General features: G+C 46.7%; 1 protein-coding gene across 3 annotated transcripts in view; it reads right to left on the bottom strand.

Annotated features, from left to right (window-relative positions):
* Nucleotides 1-2,976: 2,976 nt before the first annotated feature.
* Nucleotides 2,977-15,883, bottom strand: part of BRD3 (bromodomain containing 3) — a 42,110-nt gene continuing 29,203 nt past the window's right edge. For 2 of the 3 annotated variants that reach the window (XM_067471820.1, XM_067471822.1), the window contains 5 exons: nt 15,499-15,564; nt 10,410-10,654; nt 8,154-8,446; nt 7,490-7,618; nt 2,977-6,083 (listed from right to left, as the gene is read on the bottom strand). In XM_067471820.1, the coding sequence (XP_067327921.1) occupies nt 5,968-6,083; nt 7,490-7,618; nt 8,154-8,446; nt 10,410-10,654; nt 15,499-15,564 (849 nt within the window). In that variant the 3' untranslated portion in view covers nt 2,977-5,967. The remainder of the gene's footprint in view (nt 6,084-7,489; nt 7,619-8,153; nt 8,447-10,409; nt 10,655-15,498; nt 15,565-15,883) is intronic. The other variant, XM_067471821.1, reaches the window with a different exon arrangement.

Genomic DNA, 15,883 nt, shown 5'->3' with positions numbered 1-15,883 from the left:
TCCTCAGAGCTCGGGATGCTTCTTGAGATGAAAGGCACATGTGAGTTTTGTGAGTGTTGTTGTGTTGTTTTTCATTTTGAGTAGATATGTTTGGACCTTGTGGGTTGTGTTATGGGCATGGGAATTTTGGTTAAGTTTGTTGGGGTTTTTTGAGTTTTGTTGTTTTGCCGTTTTGTGAGTGTGTTGTGTTGTTTTTCATTTTGAGTAGATATGTTTGGACCTTGTGGGTTGTGTTATGGGCATGGGAATTTTGGTTAAGTTTCGTTGGGGTTTTTTGAGTTTTGTTGTTTTGCCGTTTTGTGAGTGTGTTGTTGTGTTGTTTTTCATTTTGAGTAGATATGTTTGGACCTTGTGGGTTGTTTTATGGGCATGGGAATTTTGGTTATGTTTCGTTGGGGGGTTTGTGATTTTTGCTGTCCGGTTGAACCAACCTAACAGATTTATATATATAGATAGTAATATATATAACAATAAAATATGTAATATATATGTATTATACAGCAATATATATAATAGTCTATATATATAAATCTGTAAGGGGCGTCCAACCGGACAGCAAAACTCAACCCCCCCCCCAACGAAAATTAACCAAAATTCCCATGCACATACCTCAACCCACAAGGTACAAACAAATCGAATCAAAATAAAAAACAACACAACACACTCACAAAAGGACAAAACAACTGAGCATGCGCAATGGCGCAAAGTCCCCGGCATGCGCCCATGGCCAAATGGCCAACGCACCCTCCGCACCTCCCTCCCCCCTCTGCCAAAGCCCCGCCCACACCCACCGACGCCCCGCCCCTACACTCCTCCTCCCACCCCCCTCCGCCGAAGCCCCACCCACACCCAGACTCCACGCCCCTACACTCCTCCCACCCCCTGCCGAAGCCCCGCCCACACCGACACCCCGTCCCTGCACTCCTCCTCCTCCTCCCACCACCCTCCACCGAAGCCCCGCCCACACCCACCTACGTCCCACCCCTGCACTCCTCCTCCTCCTACCCCCCTCCGCCAAAGCCCTGCCCACACCCACCAACACCCACACCCACACCCACCAACGCCCCACCCCTGCACTCCTTCTCATCCTCCTCCCACCCCCCCTCCGTTGAAGCTGCTGGATATAAAAGTTTACCCATAATCAAAGCATTCTGAACTCCACCAATGACGGAATTAAACCAAACGTGGCACACAGGACTCCCATGACCCAACAGAAAGCACGAGAAGGGTTTGGTAAGCAATGGGAAGAAAGGAAGGAGGGAAGGCAGGAAAGAAAGAGGTACCGAAGGAAGGAAGAAGAGAAAGTAGAAAGGAAAGAAAAATAAAAGGAAGGAAAGGCAGGAAAGAGGTAAAGAAGGAGAAAAGGAAATAAAAAGTGAAAGAAGGAAGGAAACAGGGAGGGAAGAAAGGAGGCAAAGGAAGAAAGGGGGAGGGAATGAAGGAAAGAGAGGATGAAACCAAGGAGCAAAAAAAGGAAAGAAAGCAAGAGGTAGAGAAGGAAGAAAGGAGAGAAAGGGGGAGAAAAAGGGGGAAGGAATAGGTAGGTACCTCTATTTCATAATACTCCAGATATCTACCTCTACTTTGAAAAGATTTACTATAGGCCACAGCAACGCGTGGCAGGGTACAGCTAGTAATATATAAAGTATTATATATATAGAAGGGAGTTGCAATCCATCACCTTTGGAAAGCTCAAGGAATCACTCTGCACATGCTCAGAGGCACCCAGCAATTCCAAGAATCTTTGCCCACAAAACTTCTCCTCTTGCAGGCCTCAGCCCCCAATCTCAAGCTCCTGCCTCTCACCTTTTCTCCTCCAAACAGGTGCCTCCTCTGCAGTAAATAAAGCTTTTGGTCACTCTTGCTGGCCCTAGAGAGTGGTGGGCGGGGTAATCCTTAGCTCCCCCCCCCCCCCCGAGCCATGTGACAAAAACTAAAAGTTAGCATGGGGCTGGAAGCCTGCAGAGCCATAGCCAGGAATCCGGTGGATGCTGCAGGGAGAGAGACAGAGGGGAGAGCCCATCTCCCTTCCTGCTGCTCCTCCCCCCGCCTCTCTCTCTGCCTCTTTTGCTGCTGCTTCCTCCGATATGTTGGAGCATGGAGAATCCAAAAAAGAAGGGCACTGCTGCAGAGTGAAGGCACAAAGTAAATCTAAAGTGTGGTTTACCTCTTTTTGTTTGTTCTTTCCCCTCAGCTCCTAATGTGCCCTCCATCCCTCCTTTCCTTCAGTTGCAAGGTTACTCCTTGGAAGAGGAGGAGGGAGACCAGACTCCTCTGCACCTGCTGGAGTGCTGCTGCCTGGGGAAGCACGTCGTGGGGGGGGGGGGAGGGGGGGACTCACCCTTCTCCACACCCCATAGTTTGAGGACCCCTGATGTAAAGGATAGTGACAGGGTAGCAGGCCTGCGGGGATGAGGGCTTTTCCTCCAGCTCCTGAAGGGAGGGCCTCCATGGGAGCCTGCTGGCCATGCACATGCACTCCTTCCCTCCCCCTCCCTCCCTGAGGCTTACAGTTGAACATCTTTCTAAGAGGGGTGGGGGAGGGAGGGGGAAGTGTTTTTTTTGGGGGGGGGGGGGTTAGTGGAGAACATACATTGGGTTGTTAAGTGTATTGTGTCCAAATTTGGTGCAAATTCCCCCAGTAGTTTTTGAGTTCTGATGGTATCACAAACGAACATTACATTTTTATTTAGATAGATTATTATTATAGAAGCCTCCCACAGGACAGTAAAACATCTGGGTTCCCCCTGGGCAACATCTGTACTGCTGAAATCTGTACCGGCTAAGGCTTCGACTCCCCCGTACAAAGCTCATTTTCATGGATTTGGCAACCGAATCCGACAAACCATTCGAATCCGCTATTCAAAAACGAAATCGTGCACACCCCCATTCTCCATCCACTTCTGCCCGCAATATGTTCATTAGAGAAGCAGCATTTCCTCTCGGAAAATTAAAAAAAAAAAAAAGGAAAACAACCAGGTCTTTGTTCCTTTATTTTTTTTCCAAACTGTTCTACTTTTTTTTAAAACAAGATACAGAGAAAAAGACCAACGTGGAAGGAGACTAGGAATATACAAATAAAACATGCTTTATCTGGAAGTTACCAATACCTGTAAAGTCCAAAATCTGTACAAAAAGGAAAGCAAACAAAACCACAACCCCCTTCCCCGCAAAAAAACATCCCTCCCGTCCCGAAAAAAAAGAAACAAAACAAAGAAACTGAATACACATACAAGGAGTAAGCACCGGCACAGGAAACTAGCAAATATCGGTAGCACCTGTTGGTTAAAAAGTCGAAGACATTTAAATAATAATAAAAAAGGGCTCCCGATTCGTTTTCAGAGCTCGGTTCTAAAACCAGCAAGAAACCTGCATTCCTTTCTTTCTTTCCTTCTCTCTCTCGCTCTGCCGTCGCTCTTTGAACCAACACAAAATGCAGGATACGATTTTTAAGTGACCAATGATGTTAATAAATAAAGTTATTTCTATATACATGGGAAAAAAACGAGGGATCGTCGAATTCCGGCGTGTGTCATTTTGCCAAAGCGCAGGTCTCCAGGCGAGGAACGCAAAAAAAGAGCTTCTAAAAAAACACCCCAATGAACCTTACCCAAAAAAATGTATTTCCTCTATTTCCCTTCCGTGTTTTTTTGAAAATATTTTTTTTCATATGAGGTAAAAGGTTTTGATTCTTTTGGAAACCTGCACTCGAAAGACACACCATTTCGCCTTCTGTCCTAAGAGCTTCCGCACTGTTACAAAGGAGATAAAAGAAGAGAACAAAAAAAAATATAGATATATATATAGAGAAAGATAGATAGATCAGTGGCTCGGCTCGTATTTGGCCTCCAGGATTACTCTTCGTTTTTTGGAACCTTGCTGGTGGTCTTGAAACACAAGTCCGGAATGCAATGCTAAAAAAGACTACAAATCTAGAGATTGGTATAAAATCGCGGGCCTGAATCCAATGACAGAAGAAGCCACAGTTGGATGGTTGCATTAATATTCAAAAGTGGGTCTGCTCCTCCATAATTCGGTAGAAAACCTTGGGCCTAAATCCAACGAAGAATCGATGCTTGCAAATCAACATTTACCCAAAGTTGAACAGGTTTGCTCTTCCATGAGACTGTCGTTCGGTACAAAATCTGGGTCTTAAATCTAACGACTGCTCTCTTGAAGAACCATCAAGGTTGATCGAATGCAGATCTTATCTGCTATGGATATATAATCCTGAGCCTAAATCTAGTGTCTGTCCTGTAGAAATCTTGGATCGATGGTTAGATGCTTGAATCAACATCAATCAACAGCCTCAAAGGTCTGCTTTTCTCTGGGTTTAAGCCCTGATGACATTTTTGAGAATGGATATTATGGTGGCCATAAGTGAAACTATCATGGTCCATCAAACCATCCACTACTCTAGACATAAACCCTATTTATTTCAGTGTAGCTTCCTTTCCATGTTTCAACTGGAGAAACGTTGAAAATGCATATGTTGTTCTGTTTTTCTAAAGAGTCGATGCCGTGGAGATAAGAAAACCAGCAACGTCGATGCTCCAAAAATTTGCTAACCTTCGCTGGAAGAGGAAGAAGAAATCCTGACCCAAGTAAGGCCCATCATTCCCTTTTTTAGGCGACTTAGAGGGAAAAACATCCCACTGGGAATGAGGATCATTCCTAGACTTGAAGGATGCATAGTTTCATCTTCTAATTGCTAATCCAAGTCTATATACTATCCATCCAAGTTTCCGTCTTTAGGGGACTTTGAGGGCAAAACATCCCAAGAATGAGGATCATTCCTAGACTTGAAGGACACATACTTCCAGCTTCTGATTGCTCATCCAAGTCTATATACCACCCATCCAAGTTTTTTTAGGGGACTTTGTGGGCAAAACATCCCACCAAGAATGAGTATCATTCCTAGATTTGAAGGACGCTTACTTCCAGCTTTTGATTGCTCATCCAAGTCTATAAACCATCCATCCAAGTTCATGTTGATGGTTTTGCCAGCTGTTTGAGAATTCTGTCAGAAGATCTCCAGATCGATTTTTTGTTTTGTTTTAAAAGATAGAAGGGGTCTCTAAAAAGTACGTTAAAATTAAAAATCCACACTACACGAGCTTTCCTTTTCTGCCATCATATATATATATATAGATAGCTAGATATATATATTGTTGATGATCTTCGTCACAATGTTGACACAGCGCCCGATCCCCTCTAAGTCCACTGTTTGTTTAAAATGTCCTTTTCCGTGGCTCCTTTTTTGGGTAAGGAGCAGATCAGGGAGGTTCGGCCGGCTAGCGCTAAGAACAAATACATCCAACTACTTCAAAAGCTAACAAATCGTTCAGGTACAGTACCATTTTACAAAGAGTCTTTGATCTCTTTTCAGTTTGTTTAAAAAATCTCCCCATCCTCTGCTTTGTGTCTAGAGACGAGACAGTTTGGGGGCGGCATTAAAAAGAGTATTTTCCTGGAAAAGAATGACCTCGAAACCCCCCAAACAAACAAACAACCCTCTGCCCCAATATTACACCTCGCTAATGTTGTGTCTCCAGTTCTCTCACATTCAGTATCTCCTCCTTCTGCGAGTGAAAACGTCCTGCTTTCTCATTTTAAAAAAATTAAGAGACTTTGAAGTGAAGTGAAGAATGTGTCGAGTCGAACACATGGACACAAACCTAATAAAATTGTGGAGGAAATTAATTTAGGAAAGCATCTTTTATGTATATGTATATATATAACATTGGGGCTTTTAAAAAAGAGGGTTTTGAAAGAGTGGAAAAAATCATGTGGAAACCAGCTGAGATGGAACGAGTGCAGACTGTCGTCTTCGTTTTCTTTTCAAAAGGAAAATAAAAAGAGACGGGAGGAACGTTGCAAAGTTTCAGGGGCGAGTTGTCAGCGGGAGGTTTGTTTGCTGCTCTGGGTGCGTTGTCCAAAGAGTCCATAGGGGTTGTGTGTGTGTGTTTACTCCGAATCACTACTATCAGAACTGGATTCACTGGAACTGCTGCTCCCTGATTCGGAGGAGCTGCTGCTGCTGAGGCGGGAGGGTCCTCCGGAGGGCGCAGATCCGGATTTTTCTAGAAAAGACACAAAGCGACATGCCATTTTCTATTTATTATAATATCCCAGGCTTGGTGACTCCCAATGGCCAAGATTTAAAATGGTACAAAGAATCGAACTTGGAAGAGATCTCATGGGCCAGCCACTGCCAGAAGGGACAGACAGCCTATGGCTCCGCCACAGACTTCCCTCTGTTTCTTACTCTCTCCATTGGGGTGCAATTTGCATGATCCCACCCACTGCCTCTCCCCTGTCCAGATACAATACACTGCCTTCTCATCCAGGGTTTTTAAACTTTTAACCCTTTTCGTCCTTGTTGTGGCCCAATTTTATCATTGGTGGGGTTCAGAAAGCTCTGTGATTGTAGGTGAACTATAAATCCCAGCAACTACAACTCCCAAATGTCAAGATTCTATTTTCCCCAAACTCCACCAGTGCTCACATTTGGGCATATTGCGTATTCGTCTAGAGTTTGGTCCAGATCCATCATTGTTTGAGTCCACAATGAGCTCTGGATGTAGGTGGACTACAACTCCAAAACCAAAGGACACTGCCCACCAAACCCTTCCAGTATTTTCTGTTGTTCATGGGAGAACTGTGTGCCAAATTTGGTTCAATTCCATCGTTGGTAGGGTTCAGAATGTTCTTTGATTGTAGGTGAACTATAAATCCCAGCAACTACAACTCCCAAATGACAAAATCAATTTTTTTGAGTGAAGGACATACATTGGGTTGTTAGGTGTCTTGTGTCCAAATTTGGTGTCCATGTGTCCAGTGGTTTTTGAGTTATGTTAATCCTATAAACATTACATTTTTATTTATATAGATATGCTTTAAACTATATTTTATGTTGTTTGGGGGGCATTGACTTCCGACTGTAAACCGCCTCGAGTTGCCTTCGGGCTGAGAGGGGCGGTATATAAATATGGCAAATAAATAAATAAATACTGATGGAATTTCAGGGGGTTAACCTGACATGATGGAAGTTGTCGTTCACCCACAACCTTATGCATTTTGGACAATTAAAAAAATTGCCGGGCAACGCTGTGTACCCAAGATAAGTGTTTAATAAAAGGTAAAAAAGGTAAAGGTTGTCCCCTGGCATGAAGTCCAGTCGTGTCCGACTCTGGGGTGTGGTGCTCATCTCCATTTCTAAGCCGAAGAGTCGGCGTTGTCCATAGACACCTCCAAGGTCATGTGGCCAGCATGACTGCATGGAGTGCCGTTACCTTCCCGCCGGAGCGGTACCTATTGATCTACTCACATAATAATAATAATAATAATAATAATAATAACAACATCCCCCCAAAAAAGGAAAAGAGCTCTCCGTGGTGCCAAATCAAGCCTCACCAAAAACATTCAACACCGCGGCCTTGTCTGGTCCATGTTTGGGTAGAAGGGGAAGAAGCGTGCCCGGACTCACCCTTTTTCGCAGGCTTCTTGTTGTTGTTTAGCTGCCCGCTGACGTCCTGCAACCGCTTCTCCAGTTCTTTCTTTTTTTCCTGAGCCATCTCCTCCTTGGACTTCGCCGCCTGCTTCTTCCCGCTTGCAGCTACGGAAGAGAAAGGCACTGCTTTAGAGACCTCCTTTTAGGGTCTCCTCCTTTCCAAAGGGAAAGTTAAGAACAGCAATGGGCAACCTCAATGTTAGGAGACCTGTCTGTGAGAGGCCTCTGTGAGAAAAGGGCCTCAGTGTGTTTGTAGGCCTCAGTATGAAAGGGCCTCAGTGTTCGTTTGCCTCAGTGGGATAAAGGCCTCAGTCTGAGGGAGCCCTCAGTGTTAGCAGACCTGTCTGTGAGAGGCCTCTGTGGGAGAAGGGCCTCAGTATGAAAGGGCCTCAGTGGGATAAAGGCCTCAGTCTGAGGGAGCCCTCAGTGTTACCAGACCTCAGTGAGAGGCGCCTCAGTATGATAGGCTTCAGTATGAGGTAGTCTTCAGTCTGTGAGAGATCTCTGTAGAGAAGGGCCTCAGTGTGTTCATTATAAGAAGGCCTCAGTGTTAGTTCCCCTCAGTGTGAGAGAGGCATCAGAGAGAGGCCTCAGTGTGAGAAAGATTCAAGCAAACCCGGCAGCTCAGAGGTCCACTTACAAAAGGGTTTCCGCTGCTTCTTCTGCAAGCAGGACTTGACGTATCTCTCCAGCTCTCGCAACGTGGTGGGCTTCAAGGTCTCGAAATCGATCTCAATCTCGTCCGGGTTGGAGTCCCGGAGCGAGGGCTCCCGCGACTGGATGATGTGCACCACCCGGCCCAACTTCTCTCCCGGCAAGCGGTTGATGTCCAGGCTGAGCTGGCGCTTCTCGTCGTAGGTCATGGGCAGGCCTTCCTCTTCCTCGTTGGAGTCGTAGGTGGCAGGCGGCTGCTTCCCTCCCTTCTTTGGCTGCCTAGAAGATTCACGGAAGCACAGAATGCTACAACTGGAAGGAACCCCAACCCCATTCTGCCAGAAAGACACAATTCTACCCCCCACCCCTTGTAAAATATTTTATTGTGTGTGAGAATGACAAACAAAAAACACAAACTGTCAGAAATATTAAAAATTAACTGGGTATTTTTAATTACAAAAGCGTGAGTCAAGTACTGGAAGTTAGTAGACCGAAGCCTGTTAAGAGTCAGTGGGCCAAAGTTGGTGATGTCCTGCAGAGCCTAGGTTAGGTGGTTCCGTACACCGGAAAGACACAATCTGAGCCCTCCTGACAGATGGCTATCCAGCCTCCATTTGAAGGCCTCCATGTTGTTGTTTATTTGTTCAGTCCTTCATCATCACCTGCAGCTCCTTCAAGGTTAAGCCAATCACATCAAGCATAACATCCATCCATCTTGGTCGGCCCCTCTTCCCATTTCCTTCCATTTTCCCCAGCATCATTCTCTTCTCTAAGCAATCCTGTCTTCTCATTTATGGCTAGAAGACCTCCATAGAATCCTAGAATACTGAGGCTTGTTGAAACCACCAGGTCTTCAAGCTCTTACGAAAGGAGGGGAGGGATGGGGCCTGTCTTATTTCCCTTGGAAGGGCGTTCCAGAGGCGGGGGGCCACCACTGAGAAGGCCCTCTCCCTCGTCCCCACTAACCACGCTTGAGACGGTAGTGGGACCGAGAGGAGGGCCTCCCCGGAAGATCTTAGAGTTCGCGCCGGTTCATAGAAGGAGATGCAACTGCAGAGATAGTTGGGGCCCGAACTGTTTAGGGCTTTATAGGTCATGACCTGCACCTTGAATTTGGCTCGGCAACTTATCAGCAGCGAATGAAGTTGTCTTAATAAGTGTGCTGTATTCTCTCTATAATTTGCTCCAGTAAGGAGCCTGGCTGCCGCCCTTTGTACCAGTTCAAACTTCCGGGCCATCTTCAAGGGCAGCCCCATATAGAGCACATTGCAATTGTCCAGTTTGGATGTAACCAAGGCGTGGACCACGCTGGCCAAGTAAGACTTCACAAGGTATGAAAAGAAGACACAATCCCTGACCGATATCTACAACAGCTTCCAAAGAAGGAGACTTCAAAATCTTAGACATGGAAGGGACCTCAAAGGTTATCTAGCCCAGCTTCATTCTATTATGCAGGAAGACGTAGTCCGAGCATTCACGACAGATGGCCACCCAGCCTCTGCTGAAGGACCTCCTGTTAGGGATTCCTCATCTTTGGAAGAGGAAGGGGAGCAACGAAGTGCTCAGGAATTGGAGGGAGAAGAAGAATCAGACTATGAGGGTTTGAAAATGCCCACATTTCTAGAGAGACGAAAAGAGACAGAGCACAGACGGCATTCAGCTAGAATAGCTGCTAAAAACGTTGAACTAATTGGGAGACACCCTAGCACCTCCTGCGTGGGGAATTCAGGGCTGTAAATCAGAAGCAGGAGCAGTCAGCATTCGCTGGCAACAATACTCACAAGGGAAGAGTGGGCGGGGCTCACTGCCAAAGTTTTCAAATCTATCTAGAAGGTTCCAAACTGTCTGCTCAGGTGCAGAAACTACCATATGTGCGATTCACAGTTGACCACGATGGGAAAACTGATGTTTTCACTCCAATGGAACCTGCTTTGTGTTTGCTGCTAAGGACTTAGTTCACTGCCCATTGTCTGATGGAAGACTGGTGTTTCTTTTGGGACTTTGTAAGAGACTTTAATTTGTGTCTAGATTAAGACTTCCTTGCTTTCTTTTTCATTTTTCAATTGCATTTGCTTATCCTTTGCATTTGCTGAAGTAAAGCATTTTTCTTTAACTTTCAACATTGTCTAAAGGTTGTATTTGAAAGGCAACTCAGGACACCTCCATTGAACCCTACAGTTGGAGCCATTCAATCCAACCCTCTTCTGCCAAGTGGCAAGACACAACTCAACCATGGTCTTACCTGTTTGCCGTGGTGGTGCTGTTGGCCTTCTTTGCTGGCGCTTTCTTCTGCTGGGCCTGCTTCGCCGGTGGGGCCACCTTGGCTTTCTTCTCCTCCTCCGCCGCCTTCACTTTGTGCTTCTCCTTCTCCTTCTCTTTCTCCTTGTCCTTCTTCTTCTTCTCTTTCTCCTTCTTCTCCTTCTTCTTCTTGGGCTTGTTCACCGGGGCCTGCGACAGGGCGGCCAGCTGCTCGTGGACGGCCTTCAGCTGGCGGAGAAGAGTCAGAGGGTCAAAGCTAAGAGGGTCAAGCAGCTCAGGCCCCACAGAGCTTGGGGTTTACAGGGCGGGCGTTTGACCACTTAAGCATTGACTAAGTCCTGTTGGAGACCTCAAAAAACGTGTAGTCAGGAAGAAACAGAAGAATCAGATACTGGAAATCACTCAACATAATCCATAATGCAGGAAAGGGAGGAGATACATCTCCAAGGACTAATTTGACCCTCCTTATTTACACTTTTGGTTAAGCTTCTCTGTTGGGATCTCTAAGTCTTCTAGTGCAATTCCATGGTCAACGTCCACCAGAGTCACGCTGGAGACCGAGAAAGGACATCTCTACAGAAAGCTTTAGGCCTTCTATGGGTGACCATAGATTTGTACTGGAGGACATAGCAATTCCTAGATTCCCCAGACACCTCTAATTCTCCAAAATATTGTCTAAGTTCTGTTGGAATCCTCCAAAAATGGTCAAGGTCCAGCAGTGTCATGCTGGAGGATCTAAAGCAGTGTTTCCCAGCCTTCCTAATGCCGTGGCCCCTTAATAGTGAGGAGGGAGGGGGCCAGGGGACAGTTCCATCTTGTCTCCTGCATATGTCATCAGCTGGGGACCCCCCTCCCCAGCACCAACTGCCCTCTGGGTCGGAGTGAAGAGGGGGGGCAGGGGACAGTCCCACCTTGCCTCTTGTGCTATGCTAATATATAATATAATATAATATATTGTATATACATATAATACTTACAATATTATAATGTAATGCAATATAATACTACTAATAATATATTATAATTATATATATGGAGCCCCAGGTGGCGCAGTGGGTTAAACCCGTGCCGGCAGGACTGAAGACCGACAGGTCGCAGGTTCGAATCCGGGGAGAGGCGGAAGAGCTCCCTCTATCAGCTCCAGCTCCTCATGCGGGGACATGAGAGAAAACTCCCACAAGGATGGTAAAAACAAAACATCCGGGCAACATTCCCAGGGCAACGTCCTTGCAGACGGCCAATTCTCTCACACCAGAAGCGACTTGCAGTTTCTCAAGTCGCTCCTGACATGACAAATAATAATAATAATAATAATAATAATAATAATTATTATTATTATTATCATCCAGGCGTCCCCTGGGCAACGTCCTTCCATACGGCCAATTCTCTCACACCAGAAGCGACTTGCAGTTTCTCAAGTCGCTCCTGACACGACAAAATAATAATAATAATAATAATAATATATTTATATTACATATAATATTACTAATATTACAAAATAATGGTATATTTCGATATAGTAATAATTAATATTGATATTGTACTATGCTAATAATAACAATAACAATAATAATAATAATAATAATAATCTTTATTTATGCCCCGCCAATATCTCCCCAACGGGGACTCAGGGCGGCTAACATGAGGCCAAGCCCAGACAACATATTACAGCAGTGGTTCTCAACCTGTGGGTCCCCAGATGTTTTTGGCCTACAACTCCCAGAAATCCCAGCCAGTTTACCAGCTGTTAGGGTTTCTGGGAATTGTAGGCCAAAACACCTGGGGACCCACAGGTTGAGAACCACTGTATTACAGCAAAAAAAAAAAAACCCTCAAAAACATAAGCAACAAGCAACAGCATCATAATTATATACATTTCGTAAGCTGCTCTGAGTCCCCTTCGGCGTGAGAAGGACGGCATATAAATGTCATAAATAAATAAATAATATAGTTCCTTATGTTGTGGTGACCCCCAACCATAACATTATTATTTCTGTGCCTACTTCATAACTCGTCATGTAAGTATCTGATATGCAGGATGTATTTTCATTCACTGGACCAAATTTGGCACAAATACCCGATACGCCCAAATTTGAATACTGGTGGGGCTGGGAGGGAGACTGATTTTGTCATTTGGGAGTTGTAGTGCTGGGATTTATAGTTCGCCTACAATCTAAGAGAATTCTGAACTCCCCCAAAAATGGAATTGAATGAAATTTGGCACACCAAACTCCCATGACTAACAGAAAATATTGGAAGGGTTTGGTGGGCATTGACCTTGAGTTTGGGAGTTGTAGTTCATCTACATCCAGAGAGCACTGTGGACTCCAACGATGATAGATCTGGACCAAACTTGGCACGAATACTCAATATGCCCAAATGTGAACACTGGTGGAGTTTGGGGGAAATAGTGTTAGAGCTATGTGTGTGTAATGTGAAATTTTCAATTGGTAGTTGAAAGCTAATGTGTGTGAAGCTCTCCAGTAGAGCAGTGTTTCTCAACCTTTCTAATGCCGTGACCCCTTAATCCAGTTCCTCATGTTGTGGTGACCCCACAACATGAGGAACTGATATGAATCAGAATGTAGATATCTGATAGGCAGGATGTGTTTTCATTCACTGGACCAAATTTGGCACAAATCCCCGATAGGCCCAAATCTGAATACTGGCGGGGTGGGGGGAGATTTGGTTTTGTCATTGGGCAGTTGTGGTTGCTGGGATTTATAGTTAGTTCACCTACAATCAAAGAACATTCTGAACCCCACCAACGATGGAATTGAACCAAAATTGGCACACAAAACTTCCCTGACCAACAAAAAATACTGGGAGGGTTTGGTGGGCATTGACCTTGAGTTTGGGAGTTGTAGTTCACCTACATCCAGAGAGCACTGTGGACTCAAACAATGATGGATCTGGACCAAACTTGGCATGAATACTCAATATGCCCAAATGTGAACTCTGGTGGAGTTTGGGGAAAATAGACCTTGGCATTTGGGAGTTGTAGTTGCTGGGATTTATAGTTCACATTCAATCAAAGAGCATTCTGAACCCCACCAACGATAGAATTGGGCCAAACTTCCCACACAGAACTCCCATGACCAACAGAAAATGATGTGTTTTCTGGTGGTCTTTGCTGACCACTCTGACACCCCCTCGCGACCCACCCAGGGGTCCCGACCCCCAGGTTGAGAAACGCTGCAGTAGAGCAATGGTTAATTGCAAAGAGTGAAGGTTTCCCTGCTAGAGAGACACTTTGGAATGTGTGGATTTTATGATCGTGAGCCTAAGGAAATGCTAGATCTCCGACAGAGAGGAAGGTGGCTGAATTAACCCTCTCACCTACACGCCGACAAATAGATCTTGACATTTGGGAGTTGTAGTTGCTGGGACTTATAGTTAACCTACATTCAAAGTGAATTTTGAGCCTCACAAATGATACAATGGGGCCAAACTTCCCACACAGAACCTCCATGCTTTGAAGGGACTTGCAGGCACGAGACTCCCTCCCACCTTGCACGCTCTCCCTCTCTCGCCATGTGCCGAGCACGTCTGCTCTCCCCTCCCTGCGTGCGGTCTCAGAAACAGCCCTCCCCTTGGCTGAGAGGCCGGCCAATCACAGCAGGAGGGCTTTTGGTAGGAGGGAACCTCCCTCCAGCCTCGCGCACTCTCCTTTGCCTGAACATTTGCACCACACTACCACGTGCCGAGCACGCCTGCTCTCCCCTCCCTGTTTGGAACCTCAGAAACAGCCCTCCCCTTGGCTGAGAGGCCGGCCAATCATAGAAGGAGGAGGGCTTTTGGTAGGAGGGAGCCTCCCTCCAGCCTCGCGCACTCTCCCTTGCTTGAACATTTGCACCACGCTACCATGTGCCGAGCACGCCTGCTCTCCCCTCCCTGTTTGGAACCTCAGAAACAGCCCTCTCCTTGGCTTAGAGGCCGGCCAATCACAGCAAGAGGAGGGCTTTTGGTAGGAGGAACCTCCCTCCAGCCTTGCGTGCTCTTCCTCACCTGCACATGCGCACCATGCTGCCATGCACTGAGCACGCCTGCTCTCCCCTCTTTGCTTGGAGTCTCAGAAACGGCCCTCCCCTTGGCTGAGAGGCCGGCCAATCACAGCAGGAGGAGGGCTTTTGGTAGGAGGAGCTTCCCTCCAGCCTTGCGCAATCTCCCTTGCCTGAACATTTGCACCATGCTGCCATGTGGCGAGCACACCTGCTCTCCCCCCTTCCCTGCGTGAGGTCTCAGAAACAGCCCTCCCCTTGGTTGAGAGGCCGGCCAATCACAGCAGGAGGAGGGCTTTTGGAAGGAGGGATCCTCCCTCCAGCCTCGCGTGCTCTCCCTCGCCTTCACATGCGCATTAAGCTGTGATGTGCCGAGCATTCCTGCTCTCCCCTCCCCACGTGGCATCTCAGAAACAGCCCTCTCCTTGGCTGAGAGGCCGGCCAATCACAGCAGGAGGAGAGCTTTTGGTAGGAGGGAGCCTCCCTCCAGCCTCACGCACTCTCCTTTGCCTGAACATTTGCACCGTGCTGCTATGTGCCGAGCACGCCTGCTCTCCCCTCCCTGCGTGCGGTCTCAGAAACAGCCCTCCCCTTGGCTGAGAGGCCGGCCAATCACAGCAGAAGGAGGGATTTTGGTCAGAGGAGCCTCCCTCCAGCCTCACGCACTTTCCCTTGCCTGAACATTTGCAACACGCTACCACTTGCTCTCCCCTTCCCCGCTTGGAACCCCAGAAACAGCCCTCCCCTTGGTTGAGAGGCCGGCCAATCACAGCAGGAGGAGGGCTTTTGGTAGGAGGATTCGCCGCCGGTTTCCAAAAAGGAAGAGAAGGACAGGTGGAGAGATCTTCAGCCTTCTCTGCCAAAGGGGCTCCTAAGACCATCAAAAATATATGTTTTCTGGTGGTTTTGGAGACCCCTCTGAAATCCCCTCGCAACTCCCATTGCTTCCCGCATTAACCCCTCTTTTTTTCCTCCCCCCCCAAGAGCCCTGTGATTACAATATGGTATCACATACAAAGGTAATCAAAAGAGAAACGAAAAAAAGGAAAAAAATTGAAAAGAAACAAATACATTCCATCCATTCCAGTCTCGGGAGTCATTGACCTTGTAGCACTGCCTCACTGACCGGGAACAGTCCTGTGTGAACAAGAAGACAGGCAGGGAAGCAAATAGTGCATCCACACTGCGGCTCCAGGCGGGTTTTTGGTTGGGGGTCGGGGGAAGGGAGGCGGGGGGCAGGGAATCTAAGGGACCCCCAAACTCTTTAATCCCTTCGCTTCCTGGCTAACCTTGCACGATGGGGCCATTTGAGCAGGTTCTCCATACGGAGATCTTTGCAACATACCTCCAACAAACCTCCCACTTGGCAAACACCCCTCCGATATGTGATATTCATTTATTTATTTACTATATTTATACACCTTGCAGGGCGTATCTACATTGTGGAATTAATGCA

The sequence above is a fragment of the Anolis sagrei genome, chromosome 11, assembly GCF_037176765.1.
Source record: "Anolis sagrei isolate rAnoSag1 chromosome 11, rAnoSag1.mat, whole genome shotgun sequence".
In the NCBI taxonomy this organism is placed as follows: domain Eukaryota; kingdom Metazoa; phylum Chordata; class Lepidosauria; order Squamata; family Dactyloidae; genus Anolis; species Anolis sagrei.
The sequence above is the reverse complement of the archived record's forward strand: the minus strand, read 5'-3'. Positions and strand labels throughout refer to the sequence as shown.